Below are 12857 nucleotides of genomic sequence, written 5' to 3' on the forward strand. Positions count from 1 at the left end.
TCATGCTTTTTAGTTTCCTTTCCACATCATAAGGTTGGCACTCACGTGAGGTGTTCTTCCTGCGCATAATCACTTTATAACGATTAATTATCATGTGTATTTTTCCATACTATACCATGTTTTCCACATTTCTTTCACCCCCAGCCCTGAAGAGTCACAGGTACAGTACCCGCATGACGAAACATGTGTCGGCAGGTTGTTTGCCTTGATGTTACCATTCCTTCCTACCAGGATGGTCATAATATATATATATATTGGTAAACATCACTTACAACGAAACTTTTACAACGCACTACCATTACAACGCGGTCATTACAACGCAAACTATTACAACGCATTGCGCTGGGTGGCGCTCTAGGATAGGGAATAGGTTAATTTACTATCCAATAACCTTCCCTAGTGTCCACGGGGACTGGAGTTGGAATAGTAAATTAAACTATTCACTATCCAACACCCAAAAGCGCTATGCGTTGTAATGGTATGCGATGTAAAAACCGCGTTGTAAAGGCAGGCGTTGCAATAGCCTGCGTTGTAACGTCATACATCCATGTGATTACAATACTGTATACCTAGCGTGTGCATAGGACTTGTGTGTTTTAACAAAAGGAAGATGATGAAAAATAATCAGGAGAATTCATTTTCCCCATTTACTAACATTTAAACAGAGGGAAGGTTTGGCCGGCGGAGGCAACTTAAATAATAAAGGCGTTTTTTTGCACGCTAAATAATCGTGTCTCCCGCCTGAATTGAGACGGTTGGCATAAATGACTGGATTGAAACATTATACGCTTCGCTCTCGAAGAACAACATTCCTGAAATATACGAAGAGGCATTATTTACGTGACACAGCACTATAAACCCTCCCCGCCAGAGTGAAGTCAAACAGCCTTTATCACCACAATGTGCTTGCTATACAAGTTGCGACTGCTAGCACCCTCGCTGTGCCTCGCGATGACTCAGCAAGGGCGGGCTCGAGCGGAGCCGGGTGCCATGTTTTGTTGTTTTTTAAAGGAGGAAGCAAGCACGAAAGAAAGGTCCTCTGCAGGGAGCCACCATGTCGCAGTGCTGTCGCCCCTCAAGGTAACTAAAGCGCACTGCTGCCAGCCCGAAGCACCGTAGGCTTAGCGTTACTGCCATATGCGGCGTAAAGAAACCCGAGCCGCCGCCAGACACTGTGCTGCCGAAGCACTATACTAATTCAACACTAATCCTCTGTGGGTCCCGGAGTAGCGTGCTACCCGCCGAAAAAGCGCTTCGACGCCTCGTCAGGGGTAGTAAGCGCTATATAAATGCAATTACAATACAATACCATAACTAACTTGAATGTACATATTAAAGGGGTAAAACCAAGACTTTTAAATGAGGGCTTCACGTCAGGTGAATGTCTTTAATTGAAGATGGAACTTAACTGAGGGATTATATCGGAAGGTCACCCCTTGAACACGGCCCAGGGAAGGTTCATATGATGCTGGAGAAGGATGTGGTGCATTTTTTTATTGTCATGTCGTGAAGAGAGACAGCCCTGGCTCCTCCGTGCACGTAGCGTTGTGTTGCTTTGCGTTGACTCATTCTGCTTATTATCTTTACTTTCCTCCCCGAACTGTTTTTTTTTTGTTTTAATAACCCGAACTCTTCTAAATGTGCTCCTGCCAGGGGACAACTCTGGTAGGAATGGGAGGGTGGCCGTGCAAGGTGTATCAAGGGCAGAGGCGAAGAGGATTTAGCCGACCCGCTCCCGTCAGTTGCTATAGCATGACTGACTGCACTGCCAGGCGTCATGTCAGTCTCATCTGAAGTGTTCCACTGGTCCCCCAAAGAGCATTTTACAGCTTGATGAGGCTGGTTTTGTTATTGTTTTATGTGCACCCTGTCACCCCACTCCCACAGCTTGATTTACTTTCTTTCAAGGTAACGACCAGCAAGGGATAGATCAGACGCAGAATCAAATCGCAGCAGTGGTGTCCTGTACACTTTGGGACAGATTTATCAATACTTGCTGTTGGGGTGGTACCAAAAGTTGCTCAAAGTATTGATGTGCACATTACTTTCCAGTGGGTAACTTTTGCTCTGGAACATAGCCCAGAAATAACCTAAAGCGGTGCTATGAGTTTCTTTACACGACTTTGCTTTAAGGTGGCATGCCATGGGTAGTACATGGGTAGCCCTGAGCAACCACCTATGAATTTTGACACAATACCCTATCTACTAACATTTGCACAAAGACTTTGCACAAAAAATGTACAATTTAAGGCAGTCGTAAAGTTGGGAAATAAAAATATTGTTCCCGCCAAACTTTTTGCATTTGTGCTGTACTGAACTGTACAGTACAATTACAAAGTTTTAAAAGTTTTAAACTATAAGGGTAGAACTTTGTCCTGAAAGGTTATCTTACCAGTATGAAACATACGCTATACTTCACACAATTATTACACTATAGTGGAAGGGTGTGTGCGTGGTACAAGATAACCTATAGTGCACCACTGCTAGGAGAGAGAGCAACAGCTCCATATCTTAGTAAATAATGTACTGTCCTGCTTACTCCCTATCATGCGTTGCATGACTTCTAAGCAAATCTGCTCATTTGAATACAACAAATTCTGATGGACCTCAAGACTCCTGTGTGCCTTTCTGCCAATACCACTCCTTCTAGTTGTCAGGACAGCTTGGGCCAAAGTCACCCAAGTGGTTCCGAACTGGTTACATAGAGCATGGTATCCAGAACTCTTGGGTTTGAGCATCTATCCTCCGATCAAGCTGCCTCTCCTGGAGCCTCTGCTGTGGGGACAGTGACTCATGTCAAAGAGTCAAGCAACAGACAGTAAATCACTGTCTAGCCCAGTTCCTGTTTTCAGTAAAAGCAAGAAGCTAAATAATATGACAACAAAATGAAATACTATACAATTAGATAAGCCTAGAGCTACAGGGTATGTGATCCCTCCTAAGGGCTCTTCGTTGAGCACTACACTCTTTATAGTGCCTTCTCCTACTCCAGGGTGACACCAAAATATCTAGGGCACATTCTCATAGATATGGACATTGGTAAAGCGGAGTACTGGTACCAATAAAATGAGAGCTTTAAAGATGCACGCTATGTTATGGCGCAGGATTGTGCGCTTGTCAGAATCTTACTGTTGGTGGCTTTGGTCTCATGTGACAGCATGTGGCAGCCTCACTCGGACCACTGAGTTGATCAGCATAGCAGACCTCATTGGTGAGAGCTGGCCTGCATCAGGTGTGGCCTCCAGTCTGTGGGGCATGTTTTTAGCTTCGGTAGCGATAGTTCTTGAATCATGGGTGGCAGCCCTGTTCTTCACTTCACTGTCCACAGAGGTGATCAGCATGGAATGCTTGATTGATGTGTGCTGATCTTCGGCAGTTCTGGCCTCCAAGTCATGGAGCAAGTCTTCCACTTTGGTGGCAATTACAGCAGTTTGAAGGATATACCACATGTAGGGCGGTAACAGCACCAGTGGTTTGGGCATCCTGCAGGGATGCCGTATGGCACGCTATTCTAGCTTTAGTTATTTCATGCAGTACTTTACATTAACTGCATTCTGGGAGACCATATGATGCCTCACAACTCTGACCAGCACCGGCTTTGCTCCTGGAGGCAGTTGGCTTCTTGGTGCTCCACTCCAGTAACATGGCGGGACTTGCCTGTCTCGACACTTCCTCTTTCTGCAGGGCCAGGTACTCTTGTTCTCTCTCTGATCAGAGTAAGTGTTAGGTAGACCCACAGCTTCTCCAGCAAGTTGCAAAGACTTCAGGTTGACGTCCTTTCACTGTATTGAGACTGGCTGTCATGCGGACATGAACATTGTTCTCACAGCACCTCCTTGGCCAAAAAGTACTTGAATCTAGAACAAAGTGGGGTGGTTTGGTTCCCGTGTTTATGATGATTTTCTAGCCAGGGGATGTGGAGACACTGTCTATGGAACAATTTGGAGTGGTTTCCTTTCAAAGTAATTTTCTTACTGTAGTGCCGACACAGTCTTTGTGCACAGTCATGGCTCCCACAGCAGTTAGTGATAATGCTGGCTCCAAGCAGGTGTATCCAAAACAAGGGCACTATGAACTGTGCGCCAGATTGTCTTCGGCTTTCCTGAAGCAGCAATTAGGGCCCTGCCTAAAACCTTGTATTCACCCATAACAACTTAAGCTGCTGACTCACTCCCTTCATCCCAACCATCAACTAAATGTCAGTACATAGGAAAATCTAAACAGAAATCAGTTGCTAAAACGGTCCTCTTAAAAGGACAGTCCTGTCTCTAGCCTTCCTCGTTTAAGTGTCTGGGCCGCCACCTTCCAGCCACAGGAGTGCTTGCAGTACACTGCCATTGTCTGGTGAAGCTGCACCCACCCTCCATCTCGTGGAGGGCAATCCAAAACTGACCCCATTAGTCCCTGCAGTCATACATCTTACACGGAATCTAGCTGCCACTGTGTGCACTTATCCACCATGCATTACTAATGTGGCAGATACATGGAATGTCAGCTCGGGAATCTCAGTGTTAAATGGAAATGGACCGTTACATGAGTATGATCGGATGCTACACGCACATAGGATGTTATCTCAAGGGTCTCCGTGTTACCAGGAAATGGAACTCTACATGTGTGTGGCCTGTAGGCCGCACTCCCCTCTGACAAAGGTATAAAATCTCTTCAGGACCAATAATTCCATACAATTGGTACACTGCCATCACTGGTTCATATCATCAACCCAGGTCATTAGCATTAGTTTTATGTTAATTAAAGAGGGCACAGTTGGTGCCCCCTTCCAGAGCCATGCAGTTCTGAACGGACTACTGTCAGCAGGCACCATGGGTACTAAGCACATATCCGTAGTACCACGCAGCACTTGGCAAACTGTTCTCAGGGGACACCATAAGGCTTTAGCTACAGCCTGAGAGCCATGAGTTCTGAACTGAGTGCTGGCAGTGAGCATGATGACCATATTGCAACCTTCAGTTAAGTTGCTCAAATATCTGACATTGTGGGTTATGCAGGATGCACAACACGCTTATAGTCGGCTTAACAGAAATGCTTTCCCATGACCATTTGAAGTGCATTTAACATGATGGTACATATATATGTATTATACTATATGATATTTAGTTTCTCTGCAGAGATCAAATACTTTATTCTAACAATAAACAAATCAAAAATACACCTCCTAAAGCAATGTAAGGTCACCTCAAAGCACGGAGAGTGGGGCAAGGGGCAGGAGAAATAGAAACAAGAGTACAGAAGGAGACACAATAGAGCAATTGATGAAAGGGTCTTGAATGGAATACAGTGGTCTGTCCAATGACAAAAACAGTGTTCCGTGGTTAGCCCACCCTATGCATTTGACTGACAGGTAGAAGGGAGGAAAAGGAGAAATAATAGGAAACAGCAGATGGTAGAATGAAAGCGGAGTGGGAAAGATGCGTTTTTTGACAGTGAGAGGAATTATTGGGATAAGAGTTAGAATACAATTATCGTCCAAGAGATACTGAGGAAGACATAACGAGTCACTGAAACAAACTGGAGGCTGTCCACCCGCTCCACAACATTAGCATTGAGTGTCAACATGATCCTTTCTCTGTGACTTACATTTTCATTTGCGCCTCCAGCTGAAGAAGCGAGTGGGAGCTGGACTGCTGTGAGAACATAGACGACTGGAAAGGAGAGATCAGTTATTTGGCAATGTTTCAGGATGATTAGGGAGAGAAAGTAATCTTAACAGTGCAACAGCGTTTCAAATGGAAAATGTTAAGTACAGGTGATTATTGTGTTCGAGTAGCTGCTTCCATACGAGAATATCCAGCCCTCTGGCTCTAAATAGCAAATGAGATTGGGATTGCTGGGCCTATTTAATGTCCATACTTCCCTGTATGTTGTACCAGGGACCCTCGCATGCCTACAACCATTTTGAATAATTATTCTTATTTAGCCCCAGCACTCCTGTACGAAGCATGGTTTATGCTTTTCCCATGAGTTCTGCAAGTATTTGTTACGCCTCTCCAGAGCTTCCCCTATGGTTGGTTACTTTGTATTGCTGGAGAATCCTAATGAAATACGCTCACTATACCATCAACATTTCAAAGGCTCAAATTATACATGACTAGCAGCCCGCCCCAGCGTTGCCTGGGGCAGAAAGGGGCTGGGGGCAGCATTTGAGGCTTGGGTGCACTCCCGCCCCCTCCCGCCCCGGCCCGGCCCCCTCCCGGCCCCCTCCCGCCCGTGTCCCGGAGAGGCTGCCTGATCCTTACCTCAGCCGCCGGTCCCGCTCCAGGCGTCATCACGCAGACATCGCGGCCGGCTCTACTTGCAAGGGACTACTTTATTTTTATTTCGACATTTTTTATTTTTAATAGCCTATGTCCTTCTGCTTGCCCTGAGGTTTTCAATGATGTCTTGGGTGTTTTGATTGGTGGTGTACTTTTCGAGTTTACCTGGCTCAAAGGTTTGTGTTCTCTCTTTATAATAGTAGTATAGATTTGTTCTTCATGTGCTGATCTTTGACAGAGTGGCACTATTTTATATTATGTTGCTACCAGCGTTCATGGGTTTGTTGCAAGTTTGGGTATCTGTCGTTGCTGTGTGGGCACCATGTACACTGACACTTTGTGCTTTGTTTCTGGAGAAGTGTGGCTCACTGGTTAGAGGAGGCAGACCTGGAAGCAGAGGTCAGCCCGGGACCAGGGTTCAATTCCCGGCTCGGCGGGGTCTTGAGTCCTAAAATGTCCTTGGACTCGACAATTCTCGCTCCGGTGCCTACTCAATTCACGGGTTCACACTCTGCGACTCTGGGCAATAGCTTGCTTAATCTCCACAACGGCCCCTCGCGGCGGGATGCCTGGCTTTCACCTTGCGGATACCCTGCTGGGGTTATCTCACAGGGGAATACCAGGACGGGTTCCCTAAGCAAGCGCTTAGAAATCGCTTGGTGATTTGCGCTATATAAATTCCTGTACATTTACATTTACATTTTCTGTGCTTTCTGTTGTTTTCCTGCCAAAGTCTATCCAAATGTGGATTTGAGTTCAGGCCTAATCATATCGTAATCAGTAATATTTAATGAAAGCTAAAACTCCCTTTAAAAAATGTTTGCGTGGATTGTCGGATTTTGCTGGATTTTACACCTCTGCAGTGATTGTGAATTTCGCATTGCCACTCTGGGTCTGACAAAGTAAACAAAAAAAACCTATCATGTTTAGTTTAAAAGTAGCAACTTGAGGTGAGCTGGTTATTTACTTTGAGCACACATATGGATCTGAGCAAAGGTTGAAAGTGTGTGTTGCTCAAAAAAAGCTGAGTATTCTAGATTAGTTGTTGTGAAATGACTAAAGAGATTTAAAAAACCCTAGCACAGCACAGCACAGCACAGCAATAAAGTTGCTGCACTGTGTTATGCTAGGCCTGGAGGAGAGACCAGACAGCATTATAGCCACTAAGATATGGCACTGCTTCTCTCTTACACAGTGTTGGTGCTCTTTTCGACTCCCAAGTCCCACACACACACACCTTGGCACAAAGAAACAAAGGCGTGCATGTGATCCTTCAAATACAAAACCTTTATGCTAAGACTTACTTTAAAACTTCAAACATTGTATGTGTGCTGTACAGTGCAGCACACATGCAACATTTGAAACGTTTGGAGGAATAAAAACATTTCTCCAAATTAACGCCTGCCCCAAGGAGGCATTTTTTTGGCTTAAAGCCCTGTCCACATATAATGGTACATAGGACTTTGAATCAAAAAACGTTAGTGCTAGCATGGGAAAGCTTTTATGCCACCGTTGAGACACTTCCTTAAATTTAAGTAACACTAAGTAGTGCAATATACTTATGGGCACAGTTTCAGCTCAAAATAAGTTCTTCGCAGGAGATTGACTAACATATTGACAGTTTGTGCTGGTTTCTGTCACTTTTGGTGACTTTTCACTGGTGCAAAGTATTGATAAAACGGTCCCTCTATGTCTTCTTTGAAAGGGTTATTTTTTATCTGTGTGCTAATTTTCTTTGAAGATCCACTTGATTCAGAGCCCTAATAGCCAGGTCATCCGCATTACAATAGATTCGCGAAATGTCTCCCTCCCCCCCCCCTCCATTTTTGGCAAATGAACTAAATATTGTGTAGTAAACTACCTCACAGAGAATACAGATAAGACAATTTCTAAAAAAATTATATTTATTTAGGAAAGCTAAGCCATATTAGTGGACTTTAGGAGATAAACCCAGTGGCAGGTGGTATTTGAAGGCGATGGAGGGGCCGGGTTCACACTTACCTGTCTGCCACCCGCTGCCGCTGCTGCCTCTTCCCAGTCCTCTTTCCCCGCTTTCAGGACAGGAACCAGGATGCTCCCAGCCCCCTGATAGCCAATCACAATGCTGCAATGCAGCGTTGTGATTGGTCTGAGCACTGTGGATCACCGCTCAGCCAGAGAATGGGAGGCTGAGCATGTTCTCCATGCTAAGTGTGCATGAATGTTTGTCTGGACCCAGAGGACTGGCTAAACATTCATGGGCACTTTTGGGAGTGCAAACCACTCCTCCCCTGCTCTGTCTGCTCAGCAGCCCCGCCCTGTCCAGACCGCAAAGCAGCCTAGTGACTGTTGGACTTGGCCCTTTTTGCAGGGTCATCCCTGAAATTTTTGGCCTTCCTCCTGTATTTTTTCTGACCTGTTGATGGCTGTTTTATGACTCTGGGCCCTTTACCACTGCTGATCTGTGCTAAAGTGCATATGCTCTCCCTATTGTAAATTGATGTATGGATTAGTGATTCCATGATTGGCTTGTTTGGTTTACTAGTCAGCCCCTAGTACAGTGCACGGAGTGTGCCCAGGGCTTGTAAATCCAAATGCTGCTGTTGGGCTTGCAGCACTGGTCGTACCACCCACAGAAGCAGCCTTGTAAAATGTGTCTAAGGCCTGCCATTGCACAGCCTGTGTGCAGTGTGGTACTGCCCTGTTGACTGGGCAAGTGCACCCACTTGCCAGTCCCTAAACCTTCCCTTTTCTTCATATCAGACACCCCTATGGTAGGCCCAAGGGCAGGGTGCATTGCAAGTATAAGGTGGGACATGCCCTGATGTGTGTGGCATGTCCTAATAGTGAATTACAGCCATTTTCGTTTTTTTCACTATTGCAAGGCTACCTGTTCTCCATCGGCCAGAATGGGCAGTTAGATTAGTACATCTTATAATCCGAACTGACTCAGGGAACATGATAGAAATTCGAGTTTAGTATGCATTCTGTGTTTGAAAATACCACTTTTAGAAAGTAGGTATTTTCTTGTCTAATTATCCAAGCCTGCCTCTGTTAGGCTGTGTATTCCTTGTCTGGACAGGACTGGGGGATTCCAGGAGCCAGAATGAGTCCGCCCAGTGGTGAAAAGATAGATCTGCATCTAGATGGGAGGGAGGAGTTGCACCTGGGACCTGAATAGGACTGTGCCTGACCCCCACAGTGCTGGCTCCACTCCTGTGGTGCGTCTGATGTCTCTGCCCTGCACTGTGAAAGAAGAGAAGGAATCCTGTCAACAGAGTGCTCCAGGGCTGTGCCTTTCCTCCACAATGCTGGCTCCACCTCCTGTGGGGCGTCTGATGTTTATGCCCTGCACTGTGAAAGGAAAGAAGGAGTCATGTAAACAGAGGGCTCCAGAACTGGTTTGGACTGGGGTAAAGGCCCCTCTGCCCTCAGAGGACAAAGGATTTTGGGGTATAAATATTAGGACCCTGATCCCAAGAAATTCGATCACTTTTGGACTACAAGAAGAAACCTTTGCTGAGGAAAGGAACCTGAAGAAACTGAGGAGAGACTATCCCTAAGCTGAAGTGCTGCTTGGGGGATTGGCCTGCAGTGGTTGCCTGACTGCCAAAGAATGGAGAAAGAACTTTGCGTGCTTTATTTTCAACTTGTGAAGGATCTCCAATGGCTTGGAACAGAGCTTGCCTCCTGCTGAAGTCTCAGGGACAACAGACTTCAAACCCTAGCTCCCCAGAGTTCTTTGGAAGTGCCTGCTGCTGTTTTTGTGCCTTCTAAGGGACTGCGTGTCGCAAGGACCTGGAAGCGCGACTCGAGAGGAAGAAGCGTTTTGCAGGCGCTGCCACCGCAACTCCAAAGAAGGGTGTCGCCGCTGTAGCTGACGCATTGCACCGCATCAAAAGAAGCGTCTTGCAACGAAGAGGAAGCGTGTCGTTATCGCTGCAGACACATCTTGGATGTCGCAGCTGTATTTGTCGCACTGCACCGCATCGAGAGAAGCGTCTTGCAAAGAGGAAGAAGTGTGTCGCCGTCACAGCTGCTGTCGTCGCATCTTGGATGTTGCCGCTGTAGTTGTTGCACTGCACCGCATCGAGAGAAGCGTCTCGCAACGAAGAGGAAGTGTGTCGCTGTCGCTGCTGCCGTCGCATCTTGGATGTCGCCGCTGTAGTTGTACTGCACCGCATCAAGAGAAGCGTCTTGCAACGAAGAGGAAGCGTGTTGCCATCGCTGCCGACACATCTTGGATGTCGCCGCTGTATTTGTCGCACTGCACCGCATCGAGAGAAGCATCTTGCAAAGAGGAAGAAGTGTGTCGCCGTCACTGCTGCTGTCGTCGCATCTTGGATGTTGCCGCTGTAGTTGTTGCACTGCACCGCATCGAGAGAAGCGTCTCGCAACAAAGAGGAAGTGTGTCGCTGTCGCTGCTGCCGTCGCATCTTGGATGTCGCCGCTGTAGTTGTCGTACTGCACCGCATCAAGAGAAGCGTCTCGCAACGAGGAAGAAGTGTGTCGCCGTCGCTGCTGCTGCTGTCGCATCGTGGATGTCGCCGCTGTTGCACTGCACCGCATCAAGAAAAGCGCATCGCATCCACGGAGGAGCGTGCTGCCGTCGGAGCTGCTGTTGTCGCATCTTGGATGTCGCCGCTGTAGTTGTCGCATTGCGCGGAAGCATCTTGCAAACGGAGAAGAGTTCCGCAGCCGAGGCTGTTGGCTGTCGCATCGCTGAACAAGGGTGTCGCCTCTGCAGTCAACGCATCGAACCGAGACTTCTCGCATCATCGGAGAAGCGTGGCGCATCTGGAAGATCTTCACGTCTTTATTTCTTTACACCGGAACTTTGCCGCATTTCCATCGCTGCAACACTTTTGTTGTGGAAGCGTCACGCATCGTAAGGTACATTGACTTAAAGTGTTCTCATCTTAAGAACTGAACTGAACTAAGTTAAAACTACCATTTTAAGTACAGTATTGTGGATTTTTGTCATTTGTGATTGTGATAAGTCTATATAAAGAATACTTATTTTTAATATACAACTGTGTGGTGTCCATCTGTAGTGTTGGCACTGGGTTACTGTATGTGGTCACAAATGCTTTTCACGCAGCCTCTGAGATAAGCCTGTCTGCTCGTCCCAAGCTACCAAGGGGGTGAGCAGGAGTTATTTTAGGAGTGTACCCCCTTACCCTGACTAGGGGCAAGGGTCCCTATTTGTCACAAGTACCTACCTGTGCCAACTAGAGACCCCCAAATCTAACAGTGACACTGCTTAAAAGCAGTGAGGCAACGCTCCTCCTTAGCAGAGGAGCCGCCACTGGATAAACCAGTGGAGGTAGTTATACCATATAAATATTTGGGGCTGATGTTAAATTTGAAAGTAATTTGCTCCATACATAGGGAACAAGCATTTGCAATGCAATAGGTCTCGCATTTGCAAGAGTTTGAGCTATTGGCATTGTAAATGACAATGCCTTTTATTTTTGCTTTTTGAAAACCTGCAAGCGGTGCATAAACACGCACCTTGTACTCATAGTTCTTGCTTACAAAAAGCAAGGCGCAAGTTACTGCTAGCCCTGCTTTTCGTAAGCAAGAACTATGAGTACAAGGTGCAGGTTTAAGCACCAGCATTTCTGATTTTTAAAACAGATAAAAGGCATTGTCATTTGCAATGCCAATAGCTCAAACTAATTGTAGACAGGAATGTAGAATGCGTGTAGAATCAAGGAAACCTACGTTCGTTTTATATATGCTGAATAATTTACAGGAGGGACGTCGACTGTATTTGTCCAGGGCAACTAATATCCAGCATCATTTTGTCTTAACCAGATTACGGTTGGGCACACTACACCACTTAGCTGCCTTCCCGAAATGAAAATCTGCCGCCAGACCCGCTCCATTGCCCTTGTGACAGTCTATCGAAGCAAAGCACAAAGCACTTTTGTGCTATTTGTGGTTTTTAAGGGCACTTAAGCAGATAATATCTCAAACTGATTTTTCTTGCACAGAATATAAGAGACTACAAACAGGCTTTACACTATTTATTTACACTTGTTTCAACTCTACTTTTTTTAATGGGACACTACATCTTAGGAAAAGTATTATATTGTAGTGAACACTTTTAGGGGAGGCTCTGGTGTTTTAAATATTGTTTTTATTTCCTATTGATGTGTTTTATGTTTTCTATTTATTTATTTATTTTTTTATTATTTTTTTAAGGGTCTTATTGAAGAAAACAAGAGAAATTTACATATATCAGGTGTCATACATAAAGTACAATATAGCGATAGGTGAGCGACTAAATCAATGCGGGAAACACAATTCACTGGAGTATGCAAGTCTACCTAGTTAGGTACATTAAGGAGGAAAAGTACGATCAACAATCCAGCGAAGTAGCAGCCAGCATGGCTCACCCACCCATGGTTCAGGATAATGAAGACCAAATTAGACACCCCGATACATAAGAAAATCGATACAGGATAAACGACCCATCTCTCGTAAAAGAAAAAAGGAAAGAAAAAAAAAAGGCCATAGAACTAAACTAAGGCAAAATAACAAACCCCTCCCCAATCCCCCCACCCTGCACCCCTGCAATGGCTACGGCCCAACCCCACT

General features: G+C 45.8%; 1 protein-coding gene across 2 annotated transcripts in view; it reads left to right on the forward strand.

Annotated features, from left to right (window-relative positions):
• Nucleotides 1–938: 938 nt before the first annotated feature.
• AS3MT (arsenite methyltransferase) overlaps nucleotides 939–12857 on the forward strand; it is a 263586-nt gene continuing 251667 nt past the window's right edge. Inside the window, exon 1 of one of the 2 annotated variants that reach the window (XM_078643672.1) lies at nucleotides 939–1080. In XM_078643672.1, the coding sequence (XP_078499798.1) occupies nucleotides 1055–1080 (26 nt within the window). In that variant the 5' untranslated portion in view covers nucleotides 939–1054. The remainder of the gene's footprint in view (nucleotides 1081–12857) is intronic. The other variant, XM_078643673.1, reaches the window with a different exon arrangement.

Source organism: Lissotriton helveticus, chromosome 5_1 (assembly GCF_964261635.1).
Source record: "Lissotriton helveticus chromosome 5_1, aLisHel1.1, whole genome shotgun sequence".
NCBI classification, from domain to species: domain Eukaryota; kingdom Metazoa; phylum Chordata; class Amphibia; order Caudata; family Salamandridae; genus Lissotriton; species Lissotriton helveticus.